This window comes from Phyllobates terribilis, unplaced genomic scaffold (genome assembly GCF_046119375.1).
Source record: "Phyllobates terribilis strain yellow unplaced genomic scaffold, ASM4611937v1 Scaffold_4__5_contigs__length_816908805, whole genome shotgun sequence".
NCBI classification, from domain to species: Eukaryota; Metazoa; Chordata; class Amphibia; order Anura; family Dendrobatidae; genus Phyllobates; species Phyllobates terribilis.
The window spans coordinates 740,639,917-740,667,223 of record NW_027362764.1 but is presented as its reverse complement, the minus strand read 5'-3'; the positions used below and the strand labels follow the sequence as shown (position 1 = coordinate 740,667,223).

Sequence of the window (27,307 nt, the reverse complement as noted above, 5' to 3'; positions counted from 1 at the left end):
TAGGACGTAACACCGTAGACGATCATTGGATGAGACGTCGTCATGTGATCGATTATAGGACGCAACACCATAGACGATCATTGGATGCGACGTCACCATGTGATCGATTTTAGGACGCAACACCATAGAGGATCATTGGATGAGACGTTGTCAGGTGATCGATTTTCGGACCCAAAACCGTAGACGATCATTGGATGTGACATCACCATGTGATCGATTTTAGGATGAGACACCATAGAGGATCATTGGATGAGACGTCACCGTGTGATCGATTTTAGGACCCAAAACCGTAGACGATCATTGGATGCGACATCGCCATGTGATCGATTTTAGGATGAGACACCATAGAGGATCATTGGATGAGACGTCACCGTGTGATCGATTTTAGGACCCAAAACCGTAGACGATCATTGGATGAGACGTTGTCAGGTGATCGATTTTCGGACTCAAAACCGTAGACGATCATTGGATGCGACGTCACCATGTGATCGATTTTAGGATGAGACACCATAGAGGATCATTGGATGAGACGTCACCGTGTGATCGATTTTAGGACCCAAAACCGTAGACGATCATTGGATGTGACATCGCCATGTGATCGATTTTAGGATGAGACACCATAGAGGATCATTGGATGAGACGTCACCGTGTGATCGATTTTAGGACCCAAAACCGTAGACGATCATTGGATGTGACATCGCCATGTGATCGATTTTAGGATGAGACACCATAGACAATCATTGGATGAGACGTCACCGTGTGATCGATTTTAGGACGCAACACCATAGAGGATCATTGGATGCGACGTCACCATGTGATCGATCTTAGGACGCGACACCATAGAGGATCATTGGATGAGACGTTGTCAGGTGATTGATTTTAGGACGTGAAACCATAGACAATCAATGGATGCGACATCGCCATGTGATCGATTTTAGGACGTAACACCGTAGACGATCATTGGATGAGACGTCGTCATGTGATCGATTATAGGACGCAACACCATAGACGATCATTGGATGCGACGTCACCATGTGATCGATTTTAGGACGCAACACCATAGAGGATCATTGGATGAGACGTTGTCAGGTGATCGATTTTCGGACCCAAAACCGTAGACGATCATTGGATGTGACATCACCATGTGATCGATTTTAGGATGAGACACCATAGAGGATCATTGGATGAGACGTCACCGTGTGATCGATTTTAGGACCCAAAACCGTAGACGATCATTGGATGCGACATCGCCATGTGATCGATTTTAGGATGAGACACCATAGAGGATCATTGGATGAGACGTCACCGTGTGATCGATTTTAGGACCCAAAACTGTAGACGATCATTGGATGAGACGTTGTCAGGTGATCGATTTTCGGACTCAAAACCGTAGACGATCATTGGATGCGACGTCACCATGTGATCGATTTTAGGATGAGACACCATAGACAATCATTGGATGAGACGTCACCGTGTGATCGATTTTAGGACGCAACACCATAGAGGATCATTGGATGCGACGTCACCATGTGATCGATCTTAGGACGCGACACCATAGAGGATCATTGGATGAGACGTTGTCAGGTGATTGATTTTAGGACGTGAAACCATAGACAATCAATGGATGCGACATCGCCATGTGATCGATTTTAGGACGTAACACCGTAGACGATCATTGGATGAGACGTCGTCATGTGATCGATTATAGGACGAGACACCGTAGACGATCATTGGATACGACGTCGCCATGTGATCGATTTTAGGACGAGACAAAGTAGACGATCATTGGATACGACGTCGTAATGTGATCGATCTTAGGACGCGACACCATAGACGATCATTGGATGAGATCGATTTTAGGAGACAACCACATTGATGATCATTGGATGCAGAACTGCAGTCTTGTGGGATAATGGGACTACAAGTCCCAGGAGTGCCCGTATAGCAGTGCAGTTCCCATTGCCTCCCGCCAGCAGCAGCTCCTCTCTCCCCGCAGCTCGCTCCCCAGGCGCCCGCCGGGTGAGGAGGCCGGCCCCTGGATGGGTGCAGCGGAAGCCCCTCCCGGCGCGGATGTGACGCACGTCCAATGGGAGAGCAGGCTGCGTGGATAGATGAGGTCACAAGCTGTCGTGCGGGGAATGGAATGTGTGAGACTAGTGGAGAGCTGAGCCCACAGCCCCGGCGCCTGCTGCTGCTGCTGCTGCTGCTGCTGCCATAGAACGTTCCGCGGCGGAGCCCTGCACCGAGCGTTCTAGGAAGAATCCCTCCGCGCCGCACGGCAGCTGCACGACCGCCACCGCCAGCGCTGCAGACCCCGGGCACGGCGGAGGATGCAGGGATTCGTCAGGTTACCGGGCTCCGGTGCACACCTGTGACACTCTGCTGAGGCGGCTTCTCCAGCCTTAACCCCTGGCGTGCTGGATGCTGAGCCCCGGTAAAGTTGATGAAGTGCCCCTCTCAGCCATTGTCCATGAAGCATCCGGTGCGTCCCTGGAGTTGATCGGGATCCTGCGGTCGTCCCCTGCTGCTGCTGCTGGTGGAGGAGAAGGTTCAGAACAAAGCGCCCTGTGCAGATTCCACCCAGAATAGAGCGAGAGATCTCTTCGATCCACCGAGGATGAAAGACCGAAGGGGAGAAAGTTAAATCAATCGCCCACATGCGCTGGATCAGCCCGCGGCTCGGGGAAAGGAATCCGCAGAAGGAGGGAGAAGAGAGTTTGACATCTTTCCACTTAGGAAGATGGCGGAGTGGAGCTGAGAGGGTGGACTGGGAAAGTTTGGGGGCTTTTGTGTTTATCTCCGACCACCAGCCTGAGCCAGACCGGACACATGCAGGCCAAAAAACGCTACTTCACCCTGGTCTCTGCCGGCACTTGTCTCGTCCTGCTCTTCTATCTTGGGGGGTTGCAGTTTAGGACATCCAGGACTAGGGACGACCATGGGGATCAAGCGGTGGCGAGGGGTGCGGAGCATCCGTGGCCGCGCTTCCCCGACCCCCTGCTCCCTTTTATCCAATGGGATCAGGCGGAGAGCGAGGACTTTAATAGTCAAAGTTCCCCTCGACAGAAGCGAGACGCCAACTCCAGTGTGTACAAGGGCAAGAAGTGCCGCATGGAGTCCTGTTTTGACTTCTCCTTGTGCAAGAGGAACGGCTTCAAGGTCTACACTTACCCTCAACAGAAAGGGGACAAGATCTCCGAAAGTTACCAAAACATCCTCTCGGCCATCGAGGGCTCCAGATACTACACCTCGGACCCCAGCCAGGCTTGCTTGTTTGTCCTGAGCCTGGACACTCTAGACCGGGACCAGTTGTCCCCCCAATATGTGCACAGCCTTAAATCTAAAGTCCAGAACTTACACCTGTGGAACAACGGTAGAAATCATTTAATTTTTAATTTATACTCCGGGACCTGGCCAGACTACACCGAGGACGTTGGCTTCGATATCGGCCAGGCCATGTTGGCCAAGGCCAGCATCAGCGCGGACAACTTCAGGCCCAACTTTGACGTTTCCATCCCATTATTTTCTAAGGATCATCCCAGGACAGGGGGGGAGAAGGGATTTCTGCGATTTAACACTATCCCTCCTATTAGGAAATACATGTTGGTGTTCAAAGGGAAAAGATACCTGACGGGGATAGGGTCAGACACCAGGAATGCCTTATATCATGTTCATAACGGGGAGGATGTGGTCCTCCTGACCACTTGTAAGCATGGAAAAGACTGGCAGAAGCACAAGGACTCCCGTTGTGATAAAGACAACGCAGAATATGAAAAGTAAGTGGTTTTGGTAGGAAACCATACAACCCATCCCCCGCTTAATATTTTTTTCCAGTTGTCTGGTATGGTATTCCTCATCTTCTGGCTTAACCAAAGCTCTGCATCGATTTCCACGTGTGCATACGCCTGTATTGGTTTTGTGATTTGACACCCCGGGGTGCTTGGCTTCTTCTTGAAGTGTATATTGATATGGGCTCTCAAAGAGCTGCTCATCTCTTGGAGGAATGCTTGTTTCTTGGAGCGTAGCTTGACCTTTGCACCATCCTCTATGGAGTGTCTTCTAGGCGATTGTTGGTCCATTAACCAGATGCAATGACGTTGGTGGTTGGGTCTGGATGAAACCTCCATGAGATCCTCCTGGCATTTTATGCGTGTTCACCATTTGTTGTCTTCAAGCTTGGTTCCTTGCATGGTTCCTCAGCTGTTTCAAAAGTACAACTCCTATCATGCAGGGAGCTGTAGTTTTGCAACTACAGGAGAGCGACGCTGCTGGTTGGGTCTGGATGGTGCCCCCATAAGATCCTCTTGGCCTTTTATGCTAGTTCATCATGTGTTAGTTGTCTTCAAGCTTGGTTCCTTGAGTGGCTCCACAGCTGTTGCAAAACTACAACTCCTATCATGCAGGAAGTTGTAGTTTTGCAACTACAGGAGACCCACACATAGGTAAACGTTGGTCTGTTAAGATGTACTGGGCTCATTCAAACGTCCGTTTTTTTATGGATAGCACATGTAACCATTATAAACTATGGGACTGTTTACTTTTTCCTGCTTTTTGCAGATCTTGTCCTCCATAAAACATCTGTTTTTTTTTTTTTGTTTTTTTTTATCCTAATCACAAAACTGTTCCAAAACGATGTTGAACGGACTTCTGAATGAGGCCATTTCTTCAGACAAGTAAGGTTTAATTGCGTGGGAGTGGGGGAACCCTTTCCTTCATGAATGGTAGTATCTGTAGTAATTTCAGGTGTGAACCTTTTGCTCCTGCTTACTTTGATGTCAATTGCTTCTGTCACTTGCTAATTATCTCCTGGAGTTCAAGTAGACCTGTTATAAGGCTCTTTCTGCATTGATACAAGGTTGGGTGTTTGTTATGTTGTTACATTTGGGAATTGTTTTGGTAAAAAGCCTATAATCCTAACCCTGAATGTTGCTCATCTCTGGGCTTTCACATCATCGGGAAAGGTCGTGGTGACATGTGGATGGCGGCATTTTTTATTGACATTCATCACGTTCCGTTACATTTTTGCCCGTTACATTGCTCGAGGAAAATCACTTTCCTTTCTCAGCTTTGCATGTGAATTCCAAAAACTCTCCTCTCTGGGTTTTGCCTTTTTTTTTATTTATTTATTTTTTTAGCGGATCTATATTCTAGTCTACGAGGATATCGACTCCCATCGTTGGGCAATTTATGGCGCGTTGGGCTATCATCGTAAAAACAACCAGGCAAACCTCAAGGACCGTAATATGCTTTAATTGATCAAACACATTAGTTGCTCTGATAATTCAGGCATTAAGGATAAATAAAATCTTCCTTCTGGAAGCCTGTGAGGATAATTGTAGTTTCCTGTAAGACGATGGGTGGGAGGGTGGCGATGATGGAAGCGATGTTTCCTAATTCTTCCAACACACACCCACATGTAGTATTGCTATGATCTCCATAAAAGTGGCTTCCCTATCAGGCGGCCAAGTCTTTGATGTCCCGTAGGTGGATGGCTCTGTTTACAAGGTAAATTGACCTTTGGATTTAGTATCTTGTTGTTTGCTTCGCTGTAAAGTCGCTACTTAACTTCTCGCCATTCCTAATGGCTGCCGTTAGAGGCCCATATGGGGCCATCAATCAGCTGATTACTCTATAGATTCTCCGGCATCAGTCATTTCTGCATCGGAACTTGAGCTACACTAATAACTGTACTTTGGCAGATATCGCACGTTTTAAGATTGCTGACGCATCGTAACTGGCATCGCTCCTTCGAATGTGGCAATTGGAAAAACCTCCTTTTTCCATTTTCAACCCTTTTATGTGTGTCGGTCTTCACTGTCCTTTTTGAATTCCATTCATAAACCAATGCTAGGAGAGATGCAATTTATAGGGTTTTTCGACTACCCTGCTAGCGATGGTAAATGGTCTTTTACAGATTCTGCGCGGTGCCGATTGATGAGATTGGTGCCCCGTGGCTTAAGGTGTTACCACGGTAGACCAGGTCGTAATTAAAACTACAGTTTCCATACCATATTGTGCGGCGTCCCGAGGGTTCCCTTGCTCTCGATCTATCTGACAGAGGATCAGGGAATTGGTGCTGTAAGGCACAGATGTGGCATCAGCCAAGTATACCCAACGGGGAGAGAGAGGGACGTTGAAAGATCAGTTCCTGTAACGCGAACCGGGAATCTTCATGGAGGTGCATCGTCGCTTGCTTTTGATGAGAGATACAAGCCTGGGCGCATACACAGCACCACAAGCAAGGAGAGGCAGGGACGGCCGACCGGGATCATCGCTCCTTAGTCTGGGTAGAGCCGATCTCCTTCGTTCCGTCTTGGAATTTTCTTGACTCTTTCGATATAAGCGTCTGATTAAATCCTTGTATTTGTCCCCATTCCCTTCAGTCCCTTCATTATATTAATAGGGAGTATTAAAGGGTTAAGATATGAGTTTTATATTTACCTTATTGATCAATGCCGTTGCGTTCCACTTTTTCACAGCTGAATGAGATCCATGTGATCACATCAATCAGTGTGGTGTGACACGACGGCGAGAACGGGAATATCTGCGGCTTTCATCTGATGCTGATCTTTTTGGATCTCATCTCGCACAGTTGGTGATTGGCCGCGTCAGAGCATCTCCCATGCGAAAGTTGCAATTGGTTTGGTTTGACCCTCTTATTTTTGTACTTTTGTGCCGGAATACTGCCAATGTCGTGTGCCAGTTTCTTCGTCTGTTGTGGTGTTTTCAGGTGAGCCATGCACTTCAGAGAATCATAGAATGTTAGAGATGGAGGGGACCTCCAGGGTCATCGTGTCCAACCCCCTGCTCAATGCAGGATTCACTAAACCATCCTAAACAGAGAGTTGTTGCCCAAACATGGCTATTGTTTGGCCCCCCATACTTGATCGCTAGGGCATACTTGAGTAAGCCACTGTCAGACAGCCCTGGTGGCAGAAGAAGGCATCGGGCATGTTGATATCCAACATACCCTACACTTATTTCTTGCAACATCTTGGGTGCTCATAGACTTTACGTGGAATGTTGGTCCTGTCGTAATCTTTGGGGACACCCAACATTTTTCTGTGTTGGTGACCAATAGTGCACATGTTCCTTCAATAGTTATTAGCTTATTGCTGTATTAACCCATGGCTGTACCTTCTGGCCACTGATTCATACACATGAACACTTGGCTTGGGCATGTTGAAGTTTGGTATCTTCCATTTGAGTGACCCCATACTTGATAGCTGCCAGCTGGACAATTGGCTAAGCCATCATTCGGCCGACAGCTATCTCTCGCAGCTCCTCTATATATAGGAGCTCTCGCTCTGCTGCTGCCAGTCCCCACTGTCGGGGCTTTCTCTCTCCGAGAGCAAAAGTATTGGCAGTCTGAGATCCTTGGCTTCTCTGACGTTCTCTTTTGGCGAAGAGTTGTGGACACCTCATACACACTAGACTTTCGGCTGAACCCACCGATATCAGTGGGGTCAGCCAATGTTAGTCTATTGTGGACTGAGCCTTGGTTTTCAGATGAGCCCAACAGCCCCATCATTCTGCGCTCGGTGGGATCACATGGCACACATACCCACCAATAGTATGGGTGATTTATTAAGAAGTTCGGCTTAATTTGCACCAAATAGCTGTTTTACATGGGTTGCACCATATTTATTATATGCAGTAGACCCTTTTTCTGACTTGTTGGACAACTCGGCGTTGCTTAGCCGTAAGAGGGTATGGACTGAGATGCAACTCTGACCAAAAAAATTTGGTGAAAATTTCTTGCAGGATAACTTAAAAGTGGTGTAAAGTTTAGACTTGATAGTCTAAAAAATGCACCAGATGAATCATTCAGCTGGAGCTGCTTTAATAATCTTGACGTTTTTAGACTGTATAATTTTTAGGCAATTTTAGCAAATCTGCAGATCAGTGATGGGCACATGGGTCATTGTGGTTCATATTCAAGTAGATCCGAAACATTGTGCATGGAAACGGGTGGGAGCATCATGACTGACCATACTGATATGACTATATTGGATAACGAATGGCTCAATATTAAGGAAAATCTTTAATCCAAACATACTGGATTGTGGGAATATTTTCACATAGGATATGAAATCTAATGAAACAAGCCAGACCTGCGTAAGAATCGGGGAAGATATTCATACAACATTGGAGAAGGTGCATTCCAGCAGAAATTCTTGGAGTTAATTGGATACCTGCCTCCTGGGGATTGTCCAGGCTTGATGTAAAACCTCACCTTTCGCCGTTACCTGACGGGTGTTCCTGCCATGGAAAATATTTCCAAGAACTCAGGCTTTCTTACAACTGGACTATGGTGCACAGAAGTGGTCTCAATCCTGTGACCCTCAAGCTTTTGAGACGCTGTGAATCCACCCCCCACGCACCTAGCTGCATTTGTTTTTTTTTTGTACATGTTAATACAAATTATAAAACAGTATAATTTAAATATGTTGCTTATTTTTAAACAGAATTCTCATAAAAATATATTTTTTTTTCTTAAATTCTAGAAGGCCCATTATTACGCTCACGGACCCTCACAGCTGCAGAGTCACACAATACCTTTTATTACCATCTATATTTCTCCCAAGCTAGAAAGTGAGATGGGTTTTCGTTTTTAGCATTGGTTTTGTAGTAGAATGCAGTTGTCGGGAACATGAACCCCAATGGCCAAAATGATTGTTGTATCCCCCAGCAGCTGAATGCATCCAGACTTTTTTTTATTTTTCATTACCCTTTCTTTTCCTAGGCCATGTGAATGTCAGAGCAAAGGGGGACAAATTGTAGATGTTTTCTTTTCTTTTTTTTTTTATTAGTTTTTATTATTTTCTCAGTTGATTATTATACTCTTATTTACTTTTTCTTCTCAGAGATTGCAGCAAAAAAAGGTGTGTATATATATATATATATATATATATATATATATATATATATATATATATATATAATATATTTTTTTTTAAATACATATATTAAATTAATTATATATTAAATAATTTTATATATATATATATAAAAAAAAAATAAGATATTTTTTTTAGATATTTTTATTACATTTATTTCTTCTAGTCATAGGTCGTTGCGACCTCGGAGAAGTCACTTTGTTTTGTTCGTGCACCAAGCTCCTCAACAGATTGTAAGCTCAATTGGACGGGGGAAATCGTGCCTGAAATGTCTCCTTACGGCACTGCATAAAATTGCATGCGCTGTGTTAAAATAATAATGCAAAAAGTGTTGACAGGGCAGAAATCTATTAGAAATGTGATATGCTATTATAGTGTGTCTCCGGCTGCTTCCAGCTCCCGGCTCAGCAGGTGAACCCAACTGATTTACAATGGAGCAGTGACAAGATTGCAGTTTTGGATGAAAAGTGCGGCAGAGATAGATGGGGCCTAATCTGCTTTCTGATTTTCGGCTGTGGGTGGAAGCGCGACGTTGTACAGAATCTTCCGTAACCTTTGAGGATCTTCATCTCTTCTTGGTTACTACCAGTGGACATGCCTGTCATTGAATGACTTTGATTCAGTCTTGTAGAAACTTTCTTAAGTTTTTATTCCTGCACTTCAATCCTCAGAATGGGTGGGGTAACTAGGAAAAATGACTGGTGTAGCTTAATTGTCAGGATTGGGGCATTTTGTTAATGGGGAGACAGGAGAAAAAGATGCTGCCAGACAGTTCTGGCAGCAACTTATGTTCCCTGATTTCAAAAGGATCAGGCATGTAAAGTAAAGCTGCCCGATCCTTATTTTCCCCTTTATCTGTTGGGATAGTAGATGGTAGCCTTGTTTGGTGGATTTTATCGAGTGGTAGTCTGAATGTGGGGTCTAGGTTGGTTTCTTAAGCTTAGGCTGTCGGATGAAAGATCCTTAGTCCGACACCCATCTTGGCCGACTTCCCCGAATATAGGACCACTCATTTGGCCAAGCACTCCTATGTTCTCTGCGAGAAACACTCCAATGGCGATGATCACGTCAGTTGGCAGCTTATCTCAATCGGACATGTCTCATTGACATTTCTCCCGACCATACACAGACCTGCGGCTGAACCCGTCACTATTGTGGTCCAGCCGACTTAAGTCTACTGTGTGTGGCTAGCTTTAGTTTTGGAAGTTTTTTTGGAAATGGGGTGTTCTTAAAAATTCAACTTGGCATGCACTATTTTGCACAAGAAATGGATGTATTATGTAGCGGGTAAATGGACTATCACCTGTAGTTGTAGACTGTTGTGATGTAAAATAACTGCAATTTGCAGTGAAATTTGCTGTGCCACTGAGGGGTCAAAGTTCACTCTGAGACCACCCACAGAGTCCAGGTTAAGACCACATCTGAACAGGGATTAACTTAATTTCGGCTTTTTTTTTTTGCAAATCCTATTCTTTTCCAAATACTACCAGCAAGTGTCTTAATTACGGTCAAATAACCTCCCCGTTCCCCATTGTGCGCCTTAGTTTCTGAAACAAATGGGATCAGAAGTTAGAGAAGCCGAGTTGTAGCAAAGGCCTGGAGCTTATGAAGGGGTCTAATCAGTGTTAGGCTTATTGTAAGTCATTAAAAGTGGAATATGGAAAAAAAATATCCATTGACAGAATAGAAGATCTTTTGCTAAAAACGTACCTATTTGTTCCCCCGTATGTTTTTATTTCTTATTTTTGCTGCTTCAAAATCTAAAAAATATGAATACACCGAATATGGTTAACCCTCAACTGGTGATGTGGGGTTTCCTATACCCCAGTGTTCAGAAATCTTATTTTTACAGAAAATGCAAAGATCGCGTTTGTTTTAGTCGTTTTCTTATTGGCGATTGATTACACATGAGTATAACAAATTTTTGACACCCACAAATGGATGGAAGCTAGTGAGACACGTATCCTCATACCAGCATTTTTCAATGAATGGCAGCCGAACAAAAATTCCCTGGGGTGTGGCAAACCCCACCTCACCAGTTGAGGGTTAAGACTCTGGATTTTCAGTGGAGCAATGCCTGGTATAATATATTTTACTTTTTTTTTTTTTTTTTTTTTTTTTGGGGACGATCACCTCTGCATATTCAATCCTGTACCTCCAAACCAGTTTTACTTTTTTTGTCCTAAGGGTGATGCAAATACGGTGAAACAATACTAAAAACATCAATCGCTTTCAAAGTATAAAATCTCCTGATACTCTGGTTTCTGCCTGGATCTGGGTTTCGCCTCACTTTGGGCTTCTTCTGTGGTCATGCTCTGGGTTTCACCTCATTTTTGACTTCTTCCTGGGTTTGGACAGAAATCTGCATGCCACAAGCAATTGATGTTTTAAGATTGTGTATGTGGAAAAAAATGCTTGCTTGAATCTTTAAACCTTATGGAGTATGCTTGTAAGGCTGTGTGCCCACGTAGCGTTTTTCAAGCGTATATGCTGCGGAATTTCCGCAGAGTAAACTTTTCAAAAACGCTTGGTAATCCGCCCCCCCATGGTCCTCCTCAATGACAAGCCGCACTGTCAATGCCCATGCTGCGGATTTTTCCGCATTGTTTATACTGCGCTCAAAAATCCGCAGCATGTCCATTAATTTTGCGGAAGCGCGGCGTAATCGCTGCTATTGACTTGCATTGAGACGCATATAATCCGTGTCAGTACATTTGTACTCACGGATTATATGCGTTTCAATGTGCGGATGGTACCTAACACTTTTTTTACGTCCTTAAGACATCTTTGGAGTAAAACTAGTTTGGAGGTGCTAAATATCTAAAGCAGAAAACCAGCGTAAGTGGGATATGCAATTTTTCTGTGTACTCTAAAAGTACAAGTCTTTTAGCCAAGGTTAATAGAATGTCTAAAAAAAAACCACAACTTTTTTTAATAGGGGAAAAGCTTCTGCTATGACCTCAGTCCCTTTGCGGATATATTTGGTTGTAGTTCTTCTATAAAGTTCCTGGAATTTATTTTATAAAGTTCCTAGGACGCCTGTATGTATAGCTGGCTGCCCTGTAAAGTTGGCATTTGGCGGTCTGTCTGACTGACTGGTAAATGACCTCATCCATACAGTCTCTGTATATACTTGGTTTACAGCGAGAATTTACGAAGCATTTCCTGTGCTATATTCCATATTTTGGGTGTAATATATACTAGAGAAATAAAAGGGTTTTCCCACGAACAAAAGTAAATTTTAATCAATAGATCTTGGAATAATAATAAGTTCCACAATTGGATGTGTTTAAATAAAATGTTCCTGTGCTGAGATAATCTTATAAATGTGCCCCTGCTGTGTACTGTGTAATGGCTGTGTCTGACCGTGCAGGAACAAGGTCTGATCATACCACATCTCCTGGGCAGGGGAGGAAGGAAAATAGTATACAGACATTACAGCAGGGGATCACAGAGGATTCTTTTCATGAGGTAAAACATTGTTTAAAAAATTGTCAGGGAAATGTTTTACCTCACACAAAGAATCAGCTGCGATCCCCTGCTGTAATGTCTGTATACTCTTTTGCTTCCTCCCTTGCCCAGGAGATGTGGTATGATCAGACCATGTTCCTGTACGGTCAGACACAGCCATTACACAGTACACAGCAGGGGTGCATTTATAAGATTATCTCAGCACAGGAACATTTTATTTAAACACATCCAATTGTGGAACTTATTATTATTCCAAGATCTATTGATTACAAAGAACTTTTTGTTCGTGGGAAAACCCCTTTAAGTTTGGGTCAGGAGACCCGCGACCGGCCTAGACATTGTGGCCATACTCGAACCATGAATCTCAGACATGTGAAACCAGCCTGGATAAAGTGATGGGGTCGGGGGAAGGGAAATCATTTCAGACTCCATTTTTTTTTTCATAAAATCTATCAATGTGTACAACGGTTAGACCGTTAAATAGAGTGCGAACATTGATGAAATGTCTGTTCTGCTCTGTGCACTTCTGAAAATATTTTAGGCTGATTACATGTCTGAATATGGATCAGGGAGAGGCAGACTCCAGCCATTGTCATGGCAACCCCCCTGACTGACTATATTGAAGTGTTGAGGAGAAGCGTGGAGGAACCTAGGCCTAAAATCCCATAAAGAGGGTACGAGGTGAAACCCGTCCTCAAAGGGATTTCCCACCGGACCTCAAATACAGGGAGGACCACTACAGGGCCCCCTGAACTTAAGTTTGTAGGAGCATTACTTCTAGAGGACGTTGCGTTGTCTTCAGGAGGCGTCGTGTTGTGGCACAATGAACAAAAATACAAAGTCAATTATTAATTTGTCACGGGGACAACTTCTGTTTAGGAGTTGGAAATAAAATCCCCATTCCGGTGAGACTCCTAAGGTAGTCGGCCATTTCTAGTAGGAATAACACAGGGATATCATAAAATATGAGGCCGCGTCTTTGAAATGTTCGAGAGTAATTGGTTTTCTCTATTATATTTTTATTTTTTTGCATTTTTGTGACCTTTTCTATGTTTTTTTTTGGTTAATCTTTCACGTTCCTGTGATTAATCACTACTAAAGCCGGGCATCGGGCACTGATATAAATCATGTCCGGTCGGTGGTAATGGGGTTGAAGTTCTGTCCGTGGCTGCAGACACTAACAACGTGACACGTGGCCCGAGGTGCCATGCAGTAAATGACCTGTGCCCGCACATTGTGGAGGCGACACATTGGCGTCTCTGCCTATTCGCTGCATTGCCGTGTGAGACACATTGACTCCATGTTTTTTTGGAACGCTCCTTTTTGTTGTGTCTGTGCCAAGAGTTTGTGATGAAGATGTTTGAGCATTCCTATACTCAGCACCCAGTATGGAGGGGAGGGGTGCACACCAGGAAAAGACTGACAAATTCCTCCGGGCATTAGGATGTTTGCAGAGGGCTACTGCTATACAGTGTCACTGTGTCCATAGGGGCTGGCGGGGGAGGGGGAGACTCATTGTGGACAAGAAGTCTTCAAGGCTGGAAACTGGGCTTTATTTAAGACTTTCAGGCATTCTGGACTCTTAGCTCGTGTTCACACACGTGTAACTTTATTTTCCCTGTTGCTTTTAATACACATTTTCTGCACCAAAATCCACAATGTCTTTTCTGATAATTGCATTTTTGTTGCATTTTCTTTAGTTCATGCATTTTTTTTTTTTTCAGGCTGCCCATAGAAGCCTAAAAAATCCCACGAAATTACACAGTTAGGGCTCATTTAGACATCCAACTTCCCCAACCCCCTCCCCCCTGCGTACGAGAAAATCGAATCAACTATTAAGATCGGAGTCATTGTACGGATTAGGCTCTAATCATAATGTCTCCCCCTTTTCCACTCTGAGTCCAGTGAAAACCAGACTGCACTCGGATGTCATCCAAACGTGGTCCGAATATGTGTGTGTGTATATATATATATATATATATATATATATATATATATATATATATATATATATATATATATATATATATATATATATATATATATATATATATATATATATATATATATATATTAGTACAGACCAAAAGTTTGGACACACCTTCTCACTTAAAGATTTTTATGTATTTTCATGACTATGAAAATTGTACATTCGCATCAAAGCTATGAATTAACACGTGGAATTATATACTTGACAAAAAAGTAAGAAACAACTGAAAATATGTCTTATATTCTAGGTTCTTCAAAGTAGCCACCTTTTGCTTTGATGACTGCTTTGCACACTCTTGGCATTCTCTTGATGAGCTTCAAGAGGTAGTCACCGGAAATGGTTTTCACTTCACAGGTGTGCCCTGTCAGGTTTAATAAGTGGGACTTCTTGCTTTATAAATGGGGATGGGACCATCAGTTGTGTTGTGCAAAAGTCGGGTGGATACACAGCTGATAGTCCTACTGAATAGACTGTTAGCTGCTTTTTTCTTGCCATAATACAAATTCTAAGTAAAGAAAAACGAGTGGCCATCATTACTTTAAGAAATGAAGGTCAGTCAGTGCGAAAAATTGGGCAAACTTTGAAAGTGTCCCCAAGTGCAGTTGCAAAAACCATCAAGCGCTACAAAGAAACTGGCTCACATGAGGACCGCCCCAGGAAAGGAAGACCAAGAGTCACCTCTGCTTCTGAGGATAAGTTTATCCGAGTCACCAGCCTCAGAAATCGCAGGTTAACAGCAGCTCAGATTAGAGACCAGGTCAATTCCACACAGAGTTCTAGCAGCAGACACATCTCTTCAACCACTGTTAAGAGGAGACTTTGTGCAGCAGGCCTTCATGGTAAAATAGCTGCTAGGAAACCACTGCTAAGGACAGGCAACAAGCAGAAGAGACTTGTTTGGGCTAAAGAACACAAGGAATGGACATTAGACCAGTGGAAATCTGTGCTTTGGTCTGAGGAGTCCAAATTTGAGATCTTTGGTTCCAACCACCGTGTCTTTGTGCGACGCAGAAAAGGTGAACGGATGGACTCTACATGCCTGGTTTCCATCGTGATGGTGTGGGGGTGCTTTGCTGGTGACACTGTTGGGGATTTATTCAAAATTGAAGGCATACTGAACCAGCATGGCTACCACAGCATCTTGCAGCGGCATGCTATTCCATCCGGTTTGCGTTTAGTTGGACCATCATTTATTTTTCAACAGGACAATGACCCCAAACACCCCTCTAGACTGTGTAAGGGCTATTTGACCCAGAGGGAGAGTGATGGGGTGCTACGCCAGATGACCTGGCCTCCACAGTCACCAGACCTGAACCCAATCAAGATGGTTTGGAGTGAGCTGGACCGCAGAGTGAAGGCAAAAGGGCCAACAAGTGCTAAGCATCTCTGGGAACTCCTTCAAGATTGTTGGAAGACCATTTCCCTGTGACTACCTCTTGAAGCTCATCAAGAGAATGCCAAGAGTGTGCAAAGCAGTCATCAAAGCAAAAGGTGGCTACTTTGAAGAACCTAGAATATAAGACATATTTTCTGTTGTTTCACACTTTTTTGTTAAGTATATAATTCCACATGTGTTAATTCATAGTTTTGATGCCTTCAGTGTGAATGTACAATTTTCATAGTCATGAAAATACAGAAAAATCTTTAAATGAGAAGGTGTGTCCAAACTTTTGGTCTGTACTGTATGTATATGTGTGTGTATATATAATATATATATATATATATAATTAAATACTTTTTTTCTTTCCCTCAGACTCTCTTATAAAATCATGGATAGCACTCGTACGCAAAAATTGGACTTTGAATGAGCCCTTAAATACGCCATAAAAAAATACTCTGAAACAAATGCAGTATTTACAGTATCCGGAACATTGCATTAGGCTGTGGAAGTGTTTTTTTTTTTTTTTTTTTCTTTTTTAAAGCGAATCTGTTCCCAAATTCTCATCAAAACCTTTTGAAACTTATTGGAAAACCACTTTGCTGTTCATATGAAAAGATTTTGGAATGTGTGTGTTGTTTGTGTTTTTTTTTTTTTTTTTTTAATCTTTTTTATTTTTTCCTGAAAAATAGCGTGGTGGCGGGAAAAAACAAAGGTGCATATCGCTTCTTTCAAAGTGTATCCTGATAGGGATTTTCTCCAAAATAGGCAGTGTAAAATCAAAACTATGCAAAAAAAACAAAATAAAAAACTTTTAAAACTGCTGCAGGAAAAGAAAAAACCTCCAAAAACAAATGGTTTCGTCTCAAAAAATCCTCTCGTCTGAATGAACATAGCCTTAGGCATCCCTAGATTATGATTTGGGTAATCCAGAGCTCATAGTAGCACTCCTGTGTATAATGGACCAGGTGAAATAAATATTGCCGCCCCAATATTTTTGAATTTTGTTTTCTAAATTTAATCAAATTCCCAAACATCCAATATTTTGCTAATTAGTCTAATCCTAATGTATCAGTGCATTTTGTTCTTACGAAGGCGATGAAACAAGAAAGCGGGATGTAAGGTTTTAATAAGGCTGAAGAAGTCATTATAATTTTATGTGTAAAGCGCCGTCACTCCACATGGTGAACGCGGTTTTTCATCTTGTACTAATAAAATGCAACATTAATCAGCCTCCGCTATATGAGCTGATCCTCATCTTGTTGCCCCCGTGTAGCGAGAAAACATTTGTGTATCTGCTCCCAAATGTGGGATAGAGACGTTGGTCTCAGACAGTGGAGCGCTTCCCCGTGTTGTCCAAGTGATGATTGTACTGCTCGTTGTATGTGGTTCTTAATAATACTTGCCGGCACTTCACTGCATGTTAAAACCAAAATATATCGGTAGGCCCCACAGTTACCTGAGGTAATTTTATGGGTCTAATTTTTGGTCACCCTATTATTCATGGGTTCCTATCACCTCCCAGTAGCCCATCACAGTGCAATATGCCCCTGGGTGAAGGTAGACGGAGTTGGTGTGAATCGATTTGCGTGTCCCGGTCTATCAGCCACATTGTTAATCTTTAGTTGCTGAACAGGAGCCCTGACATCAGCCATTTACTTGCCCCTGCTTTTGATTAGCCAGCCTGGCTAACGTCACATTTGTGCCACTCCGTGATGATGACTTTGCAGCAGGCCGGTTAATCTAAAGAAGAGCTGGAGATTGTCAGGTAAAGCCTCATTCAGATATCTTGATTTTTTTTTTATTTTTTTTTTTTATTTATTTTTTTTTATTATTTGTGGGGGGTGGGTGCGAAACAATCGTAACGATTGTTCTGATCAGAGTGTGGTCCGAGCGTCATCTGATTTTTCTCGTATGTCTCCATTATGGCAATATGTGAAAATTTTCCCACACTTTGAGGTCATCCAAGTGTAGTCTATTTTTTTTCCACGGACCTCTCGGTCCAAGGAAAACGAACATGTGGTTGGCACCATAGAATATCACCGGTACGAGGGCTGGCTGTGAAAATCACGGATAGCACATGGAGGCAAAAATTGGACATCTGAATGAGGCCTGAAAGGCGGTTCACAAGGCTCCCGTACGGAGACCATAGACTACCGACGTGGCCAATGGACGGGGTCCTTAAAGTCAAGTTTGCACCAACGCTAGTCGGTGGGCTACATCGGTCACCGTTGGGGACTGTCCGATGAATGTTCTGTTTTTGGAGCTTGTGAACAGATCTTAAGAAGTTTTTTTTTTTTTTTTTTTTTTAGTTCATGGAGATGAAGACCTTGGACCTTTTTTTTAAACTTTTAAAAAATTTTTGTGTTCTAATCTCTGGCTAATTGCATTAAGTAATGTTCTCCACCACCTAGTACCCGCCTGATGACCCCTCGTTGTGGGGGGAGTGGAGACACATAATTTAGTGTACGTTTCCCAGTAGGTCATTGTTCATTTCATATTTTACTGTCCGGTCAGAACAAGGAGCCAGTGTGTGAGTGATTTCACGTTCTCTCGATAGCTGCCATGTATCAGCTGCTCACAGTATTCTGCGTGTTTTCTGAGCGAAATCAACAATGCAGGAATGTCTGCGCTGCCCGTTTAAAAGTTCTCGTCTACTATACAGCGAGCACGTAAAAGGAAAAATGACCAACTCATCGGATCTTTTGATCGATAATTTGCACACTCAGTAAATTTGTCAAAAACTTCCATAGGCATAGTTTTTTGTAAGAAAAATTTCACAATAGTGATGGCATGTTCTATAACTCAACTCTTTCGACTCCTGAACTGGTTTAAGAAAATAAAGATGGCTGCTTAAAAAAAAAAAAAACGCGCCACAGTTGTCCTCAGGCTGTGTGCGGTATTGCAGCTCAGCCCTATTCACTTCTATGGAGCTGAGGTGCAACTCGTGTTGGTAGCAGCAGTGATTAAACTTCTTTTTAAAAGGGATGTATGGTGACACACAATTATGCCAGACGGCCCTTCATAGGGTAGGTTAAAACGCTGCATGTTTGGATTTCTAATATAAAATCCGTACATATTTTCTGCACTTTTTTTTTTTTTCATGCGTTTATTTTTTCTATACAGGAAACAAAACAATGCCTGCCCTGCCTGTTGACCTGGATTTAGGGTCCCCTTTAAAGTGAAATGGGTAAAATTTGCACCAAAAAGGTGTTTTTAACATCCTGTGGACTTAAAGGGAACCTGTCACGTTCAGATCTAGGGGTGATCATTAATGGCACATCTGCTGCAGAGCAGGCTGTCAATCAAAGTTCTGGGGCGGAGTGATTCCAGCAGAGCTCCCTGATGACTGGAAGCGAGCGGCTACAGGGAGCACACAACTTTTCTCCCTGCAGCTGCTGCTCCAGGATTTAAACGCTGTTTACCTGTGGATTAACCCTATATTTGCAGTTAAAAAGCTCTTCAGGGCATGACTTAAAAAAACAAAAAATAAAAAAAATAAATGGATTCCACAGCTAAACCCCATGGAATTTCGATGAGATTTATGTGCGCAAAATCCGCACCAAATATGCAACGTGTGAACTTGTAGACTTCAGGCTGCGGCAACATTGTATTGCGCGACAGTTATAGGAAACTTGCAGTGTTAATATTTGCCAACGAGAATTTAGTGGGTTTTTTTTGTTTTGTTTTTTTCCTACAAAAAAAAAGTATGCAAAAAAAAATACAGTTTTTAAATGCAGAAATACAGAATCCCATCTCTATTTAAAAAACAAAAAAACCCATAAATAAAACACAAAAAAACCCTTAACTGCACTAAAACTGTATCCGAATTCACTGGATGTGTTTTAAATAGCTTCTTTTGCATATAGCAATTTTGGAAAACTCATGCAAAAAAAAATAAAAATCAGCGGCCGCAAAGTGTGAACACAGTAATACTAATGTATTTAAAAAAAATCTTTTTTTTTTTAAATTTATTTTATAGGTTTTCTGTTCAGAGTGAAGACAACTTTTGCTCGTTATGAGCACCTTTGCCCACAATTTGCCCCCTTCGCCGGGTCTTTCGTGCTCAAGCTAGATAAATTCAGCCGATTTTAATAGATCTTGACTTTGGACTCCGTAGACAAGGCTGTGGTTCTGTGCGGGTAGGATGGCGGCCTATGTCCTGTGTCCACTGATTGGCGTCTCTTGGAGAGAAGGTGGTTGTGCGATGCTGCTCTGCATGGGTCCGCTCTGCTTCCCATGTCCTGCCTGCTTTGATCTATTCACGTCCTCCCCCTCCCCCCTTGCAAGGAATGGGGGTCCTTTGCTTCGATGCTTTGTAGCCCGCAGATTCCTTTATGTATTAGGTGCTTGCATCACAAAGGTTAATTAACGGGGGGACAGTACAGGATGCAGCTTTGATGGAATGTTTACCAGGTCAGAGAGATGTAGAAAATCCTGTTGGAATTATTAAAGCTTTTTACGTTTCCTTCATCTGCTGCTTGTTCCCGGTATAAAGCTCTCCGGCCTTCCCTGGATTTTACCCCTTGATGTTCATATGTTCTCCTGCATCGAGGCCTCTCACCTGTGGAGCTTTGATATGAGCAGATTTTTTATGTCGAAAAATATTAAACTTGAATACCCCCCCCACTTCCATGAATTTATTGGCAACATTGTATTTTAGGGACTTGAAGATTAAAAAAAATAGCTTGGTGTTCTAGGAAGTTCAATTTTATTTTTTATTTTTCATGATAACTTAACCACTAGGTGGTGCTATGAACTCCTTTAAGACCTTCTATATTGTTGCTGGTGTAAAATTTGCTTTAAAATCTGTATATGTCTGCACATGAAATCACAAATGACAGTGATTATTTAATTAGATATCTGTGCCGGTTGGATTTTTTTCTTTTAATCATTGTAATTTTTTAAAAATATTAATAATGCCATTATTTTTTTTGCTTCGCGGTTCTCCTGAATCCGGCGGTGCTTTTTATTTTGCTTCTGCATCTCTCCATTCATCTGTTATAAATCTAGTCTTGTTTTTTTTTTTTTTTTTTTTTTTTTTAAGGCATCCTGGTGTGGTCCTTAAGAAGACACCTACTGTACATAGAATAGTTGAGGACCACACTTGCTTGGCTAAAACAATTAGATTAGAAAAAAGGGGCCACCTTGACGTGGCAAAACATTTAAGTGCACCTCCCCACCTAATTGCTTTCCATCTATCTTTGCCGTTCTCTGGCTCAATAAACCCAGCGCTGTCATTCAAAGAAGAGGCGGTATAGAGATAGAGGGATAACAAGTAGGTGGGAATGTGAACTGAACAGTTTGGCCACACCAAGGGTGCACCGAGCATCTGTGCTTGGTTTGAACACTCATTCTGTGTTGACAGTTCCTTTAAGTAAAGGCCAATTTCTTCCCATGAATGATGTACATGGAAGTTTTTCATCATTAGATTGACTGTTCCAACCAAGCACAGGCTCTTGGTGCACCCTTGGTGTGGCTAAGCAGTTCACTGTACCTTTCTACCTAGTTGGTTTTTCATCTATCTCCACCCTTGTTTTATATTGCCAACTTTGGCTTTACAGGGGCCAGAGGAGGAAGGAGATGTGCTTTATTTGAACAGTCACTTTGTGCCGATAGACCCCTTGTAATGGCCCAACACGGACTTCTGTTTTAATGATTGAGTATCACAATGTCGCGTGGAAAAAAAAACCCCTACAAGCGCTGGTTTTCTGGAAGGTTTGTTTGGCTTCGACTGTGCCCGGGAGAGGCGCTATCCACAGCACAGGCTCCTGTTTTCGTGATGATTTTTTAAGCTACATGTTCATTAGGTGTATTGTGCCGTGAACTAAATCCGCACTGTAAATCCGCCACGTGTGATCATGCCTTTAGGTGGGGTTCAGACCTCGGGGTGGGTCTGCTGAATGGAATCCTCAAGGGATGTCTGAAATCAGATCTGGTCAATCACTCAGAATTAAGGGTGGAAACCTTCCGTTACCTTTTTAGTAGGACTGCCCTTGTCCAGTGATAGTAGTGGGTGGGATTATTATTAATATATGAAAAGTCCTTTTATTATCCTGTTTTTTTTTTATTGTAGATTTATACTTTCTTCATTCATTGATTGTTTTCAAAAGTTATTAATTTTTTTTTTCTTTATGTTGTCCATGAAATTCCAAATTCCATTTCTAATTGTGCTGCTCTTGCCGCCGACACAGGACTGGTTATGATAGTTTCAAGGAAAAGTATTATGAGAAATGGGCGGCTTGGATTGAAGAAGACATTGCATTTAGAATATTGCCAGTTTACTAGAGCTCCTTCTTACATTAATCTCAGCGGATATATGAAACTGCGCTTCAGAAGGTTCTGCGCGTGGTTAATTGAAGTATACTGGGACTATTTTCTGTTACGTTGCTTTTTATGATTACTGTACACTTTAAATGATTATTAAAGGGGTCGTCTGGGGTGTCAAGAGCTGGACCCACAGTAATCATTTGATTGCTTCCGTGGCTATATCTTAATAGTTGTCTTTGAAGGAACAGATCCGTTCTCTACTTCTTGTTCTCTTCTCGTTCCTCTCGTTTCTTCTCGTTCTTCTCGTTTCTCTCGTTCCTCTCGATCACTTCTTCTCGTTCCTCTCGTTCACTTCTTCTCGTTCTTCTTCTCGTTCACTTCTTCTCGTTCTTCTCGTTCACTTCTTCTCGTTCTTCTTGTTTTTCGTCTTCTGAATCCGGCGTTGCTTTACTTTTGTTCCTTCTCCTCTCTGTTCCTGAGATATGGCCACCTCTTCCCTGGAAGTATATCCAGTCTCTTGAGCCAAGTGGGCTTGGTCTTCAATTCTTCTGGGGATGCCTCTTTGAGGACCATACCCACTTGGCTAACAAAATTGGATTTATATAGACGAAAGAGGGGACCATATCTCGGGAACAGAGAGAGGCTCAGAAATAAGAGCTGAATTCCGCAGAACAGCGGCATTTACACCAGGTAAAAAAATTACATATTTGTGGAAGGTTCTCATTAAGGGCCAGTAGCAAAACCATGCCAGGTCTACAGTTTTCACCACAAGGCCACTAACCTGATACTGAGTTTTTTGAGGCGTTCAAAAGACACAAGTTTTTTCAAGAGAAAACAGTTTCAAGCAGTGTGCACACTGCATCATTTAGACACCTAGTTTTCGAAGGCGAAACGGCTTCTCAAAAACTCCGGTGGCCGCTTTCCTGAGGCGGCTTTGAAGGCGTCCTTGCGAATGCTTTTTATCTATACTATGAAGTATAGAGAGCGGCCAGCTTTTGAGCAGATGAAGAACGGACATGAAACCCTCAAGTGGTTAAAAGAAGAGACATGAGACGGAACATGTGCACAGCAATGGCGTTTTGACATTACTGTGTACTATACTCAATTTACGGGAGCTTTTTCAGGTGGATTCCAGAGTAAATCCATCTAAAAAAGGGGAATCTCCGTTGAGTTTTTTTTTTTTTTCCCCTGAAGCTTACCTTGCAACTTTTTGATTAATTTGGAGAGGTTTCATTCCAGATCCCCTTCAAGGCACTATTTCTTTTTCCCACCAGTACTTCAAAACCTCTTCAGGAAAAAAAAAAAAACAACTTAAACTCCTTACATGAACATTGCAGTGCATTTTCCACAGAAATGAATCAGAAGTATTTTCCAGGCTTTTTTTTTTCTTTTAAAAATAAATATTTTTTTTTTTTTAGGAGGACTTTGGAAATCTTCTCCAAAAAAATCCTCCTTGTGAACACTGCCTTAAACTGCTGTATTATCTGCAAAATCGTTGCCTGTAATTAAGAAAGCCCTTCTTACCTTCCAATTCCGTTATCCATCTTGACTTCTATCTTAACTCCTCGTATAAAGAAACTATAATGCGGAGGGGTCCAAATGTTTTGCCCATAGTCGTCTTTATTGAGGTTACACCTTTCTCCATGCCCTTCATACCACGTTCCCTGTCTCCTAAATGTGCAATCAAAAAACCTTCTAGAATTGCTAATTTCTGGGGTGTTTCGCCAGCATCCGGGCATTTTGTTGATTCCTCAGGGGCTTTAGGAGGTCTCCCCTTTTTCCAGGATACTCCGGGAGGGTTGATAAATATGTATGATGACCTGGCCTTCATCTGAGTTTGCATCTACCTCTCTACAGCTTTTGAATAGATGGAGAAAAAAAAATGATGGCAATTTTAAAATCGCTTTTTAAAAACTTTAAAAGTCCTACTTTATTCTCTCTGCATCCTCGCATAAAACTGCGCTGCTGATGGCGAGAACAAACACCAGCAACCAAAACATGGAATTAAACTAAATTGTTCGAGATAAACGCTCAGTAGGGGGGAGGAGGATGAAGAACCGGTACCCACTTATGATACACAGGTGCTGATGTACCCCCCCTCCATCCTCTCTACCCTCTAGATTTTGCTTTGTAAAATAAAAAAAAAATAAACATTTTTTTATTTCGAGAATCAAACAAAGGCTGCTAATTATTATTTCCCGACCCTACAATTATTCGCTCCATTCTATGCTCGCAAACTACTTTCGCAATCAGCGTGTTGGGTAACAGTTCAGACGCGCGTCCAGGCTTCCACGTAGGATGCCTCTGACATCTACTTTTATAAAAAAAAAAAAATAAATAAATAAATGAAAGGTTGTGGAATCCTACATTAATGTCTGAAATTGTATGTAATTATCGGAGTTTAGCGACTGCCGACGCTTTCTCCTTTTTTATTTGAGATGCAACATGTTGTATAAATGCGGATATTTTGATGAAGCTCTTCTCCTAGATAGGTCGACCTCTCTCTTAGTTTTTTTTTTTTTTATCAATGTAGCAAGAGAAACTATTATTTAAAAGGTGAAAAAAAATAACCTAAAACAAAACGCACACAAAACATGTAAAAAAATAAATAAAAGCCCATTGTATCATGATATTAAAAAAGGGTTTTTCAGTTTTACCCCTTGAATCCCCGATAGTCTTTGTCGTCCTAAAGTGAGGATGTCCTGTCCATCATGTATGTGAACACTGCAGACAATCAGCGGGCCATCATCACTAGATGACTGGTGATTACCCTCGTAGTGGCAGCACTGTTAGTAGAGGATTAGTAGAGCTGCTGCACTGCTCTGTATAACTCCGCCCCCCTTTTCAGAGTGTACACAAAGCGGCCAATCAATGGTGTGGGTGGGTTTACTCACAGCTCAGCATTCTGAGCACTGCTGGATCTGCAACAGAGAGAACTGTAATTTTTATCAAAATTACAGCTAGCAGCTCAGTTTGTGATACATCGCTGGAATCGGGGTCTCTGGTCCAACATCATGCTGCTCCCAGGGCAGCGAATCCTTTGATTCCCTTTAAGCCCACTATTAACTATAATGAGCCGTATACACAATTTTTGTCCTTTTTATCTGTTGTAAAGACTCTAGTAACTTTCTATGTTTCCGCCTTCATTCCGGTCACGTTTGTCGCTTGTTTCTTTTTGATTCTGCACATTTTAATGCATATTAGTCATAAAGAATGTCTTCAATAGAAATTGTAATTGTCCCTTTAAACCACATCAAACCTGCATGGTTGCCCCCCACCTCTGCCCATTGTCAGTTCTCGTCATGTCTTTTGTGGTGTTACCGATGACAGGGGCCTTTTGGTGACAGCAGGAGGGGTGTGTTCCATTTCTATTTATTAACGACATTACAAGCGGCTAATTTTAATATTTCGTCTCTGTTGTCTTCGGAGAGCTGTTTGTGTCAGACTTAATTTTTGTTACCTGGACTTTCTGGTGCTGTTAATGTGATTGTGAAGCAGAAGCGTGCTGTTCTGCAAGATTTCAAATGCTTTCAGTGTTTTAGTCTTCCTTTTTTATTACATTTTTTTCTTTCTCTAGATTTCATTCTTTTTATTTTGCTCCCTCTACTGGTGAAAGTATTTTTTTTTTTTTTTGTTCTTTTTCTAATTAGATCTCTTTTTTTAAAGGGAATCTGTCACCATGTTTTTTTTCTCCCCCATCCAAGAACAATATGATATAGTGGCTGAGACTCCAATTCCAGCGGTGTGTCACTTACTGGGCTGCTTGCTTCAGTTTTGATAAAATCAGTTTTATCTGCAGCAGATCTAGCAGAGCTCTGAATGTTGAGCTCTGTATAACCCTGCATACACCACTGATAACCGCTTTCTGCCTATGCACAGTGTACATAAATATCTGCCAATCAGTGGTGGGACAGTTATACAGAGCTCATGAATATGTAGGACTACCGGTTTACTAGTCCTCTGGTGATAATCTCCTGCTGATAAAACAGTGATTTTACCATAAGCTAGAGCAAGCAGCCCAGTAAGTGAAACATTTCTGGAATCAAGGTCTCTGCCACTACGTTATGCTGCTCTCCAATTAGGTGACAACAACCTGCTGACCAATTCCATTTAAGAGATTGTGTTGAACTATAATGGATAATAGATGACCATTATTGAAATACAACTTTGTAAATGATGAGAATACCAGAGGTCACAGAGAGAACTTACGGTACTAAGCCGTGACTTCAGAAATATTTTCTTACCTACCTAAGCTCCTCCCAAGTCTAGTTCCTTCTTCTCTGCCTAACAAGGATCCTAATGGAACAGTCTTACATACTAGAAAACATTCATGGCTCTAAACCCACCTCCCCCTCATAATTATTGAAGACATGTCACCCAAACTCATTAATTTAGGTGGTTTGGTAGATTGTACAAGGTGCATGGAGGTCTCCTAATTTTGGCTTGTTAAACTTTACGCTCATTCCTTATGTTCTTCAAGAAGATAAGGCACCATTAGAGGTGTGTCTTGACACCTTAAGATCTATGCAGGCTTTGGGTGTACTTTTGGCTGAGCATCTGAAGCGGTTTATGAGATCTGGTAATATATACTCTAATCTTAACGTCCGGCTTGATATGGTGAACACCATATTTTTCTTGGGAAATTGGGTTCTCCAGCAGAGAACTGGATATGCCCAAATTGTGTCATTCCTTAAAGTTGTCTTCTGACAAGGAAAACCTTATCCATGTTCCACCATCTCTTGACTTTCACGTTTAGCTTTTACTCTCTAGAGGATATGCCCACTTGAGCAAAATGTAATACTTCATTTTCCCTGTGGTTGGTGCTGTAAGAAATATTGAAGACTTGTCAGGATGGATCAGATTTGGCTGTAGACTGGACGATTAATGGAAACCTTTCACCAGTAAGGCCCATTTTAGCTTGGGCAGCTCCATGAAACTTACAACGGGTGGTGTGGAAAAGCTCTGGAGCCTTCTCACCACCTGTGATACTCTGTCGACCCACCAGCGCCATCACCATTTTCTCGACATTCTTGTCCTACTTCCCTCTTCATTCAGTTCTTCACTGTAACCTTCCACGAACAGGTTTTTTCATTTTCTCTGAATTTGTTAGGACAAGTTTCAGTTCCTGGTGAGATTTGTCTGGAATATTCATTTACGAGTCATGTGCCGCTTGTGGTTACGCCAGTCCCATACGTTCAAGACTCTGCAATGAATTCCTTCGTTAGAAGCTTATTAACTCTTTCATACAGCCAGGTCAAGAAAAACTTCCCTTTTTAGAGTTTTATGAATAAAGGAAAG

At 42.2% G+C, this 27,307-nt stretch overlaps 1 protein-coding gene across 1 annotated transcript in view; it reads left to right on the top strand.

Moving 5' to 3' along the window:
* Nucleotides 1-2,062: 2,062 nt before the first annotated feature.
* The window catches only part of EXT1 (exostosin glycosyltransferase 1), a 258,570-nt gene continuing 233,325 nt past the window's right edge, over nucleotides 2,063-27,307 (top strand). The window contains exon 1 of the mRNA XM_073679802.1: nucleotides 2,063-3,776. Coding sequence (XP_073535903.1) covers nucleotides 2,830-3,776 — 947 coding nt within the window. The 5' untranslated portion in view covers nucleotides 2,063-2,829. The remainder of the gene's footprint in view (nucleotides 3,777-27,307) is intronic.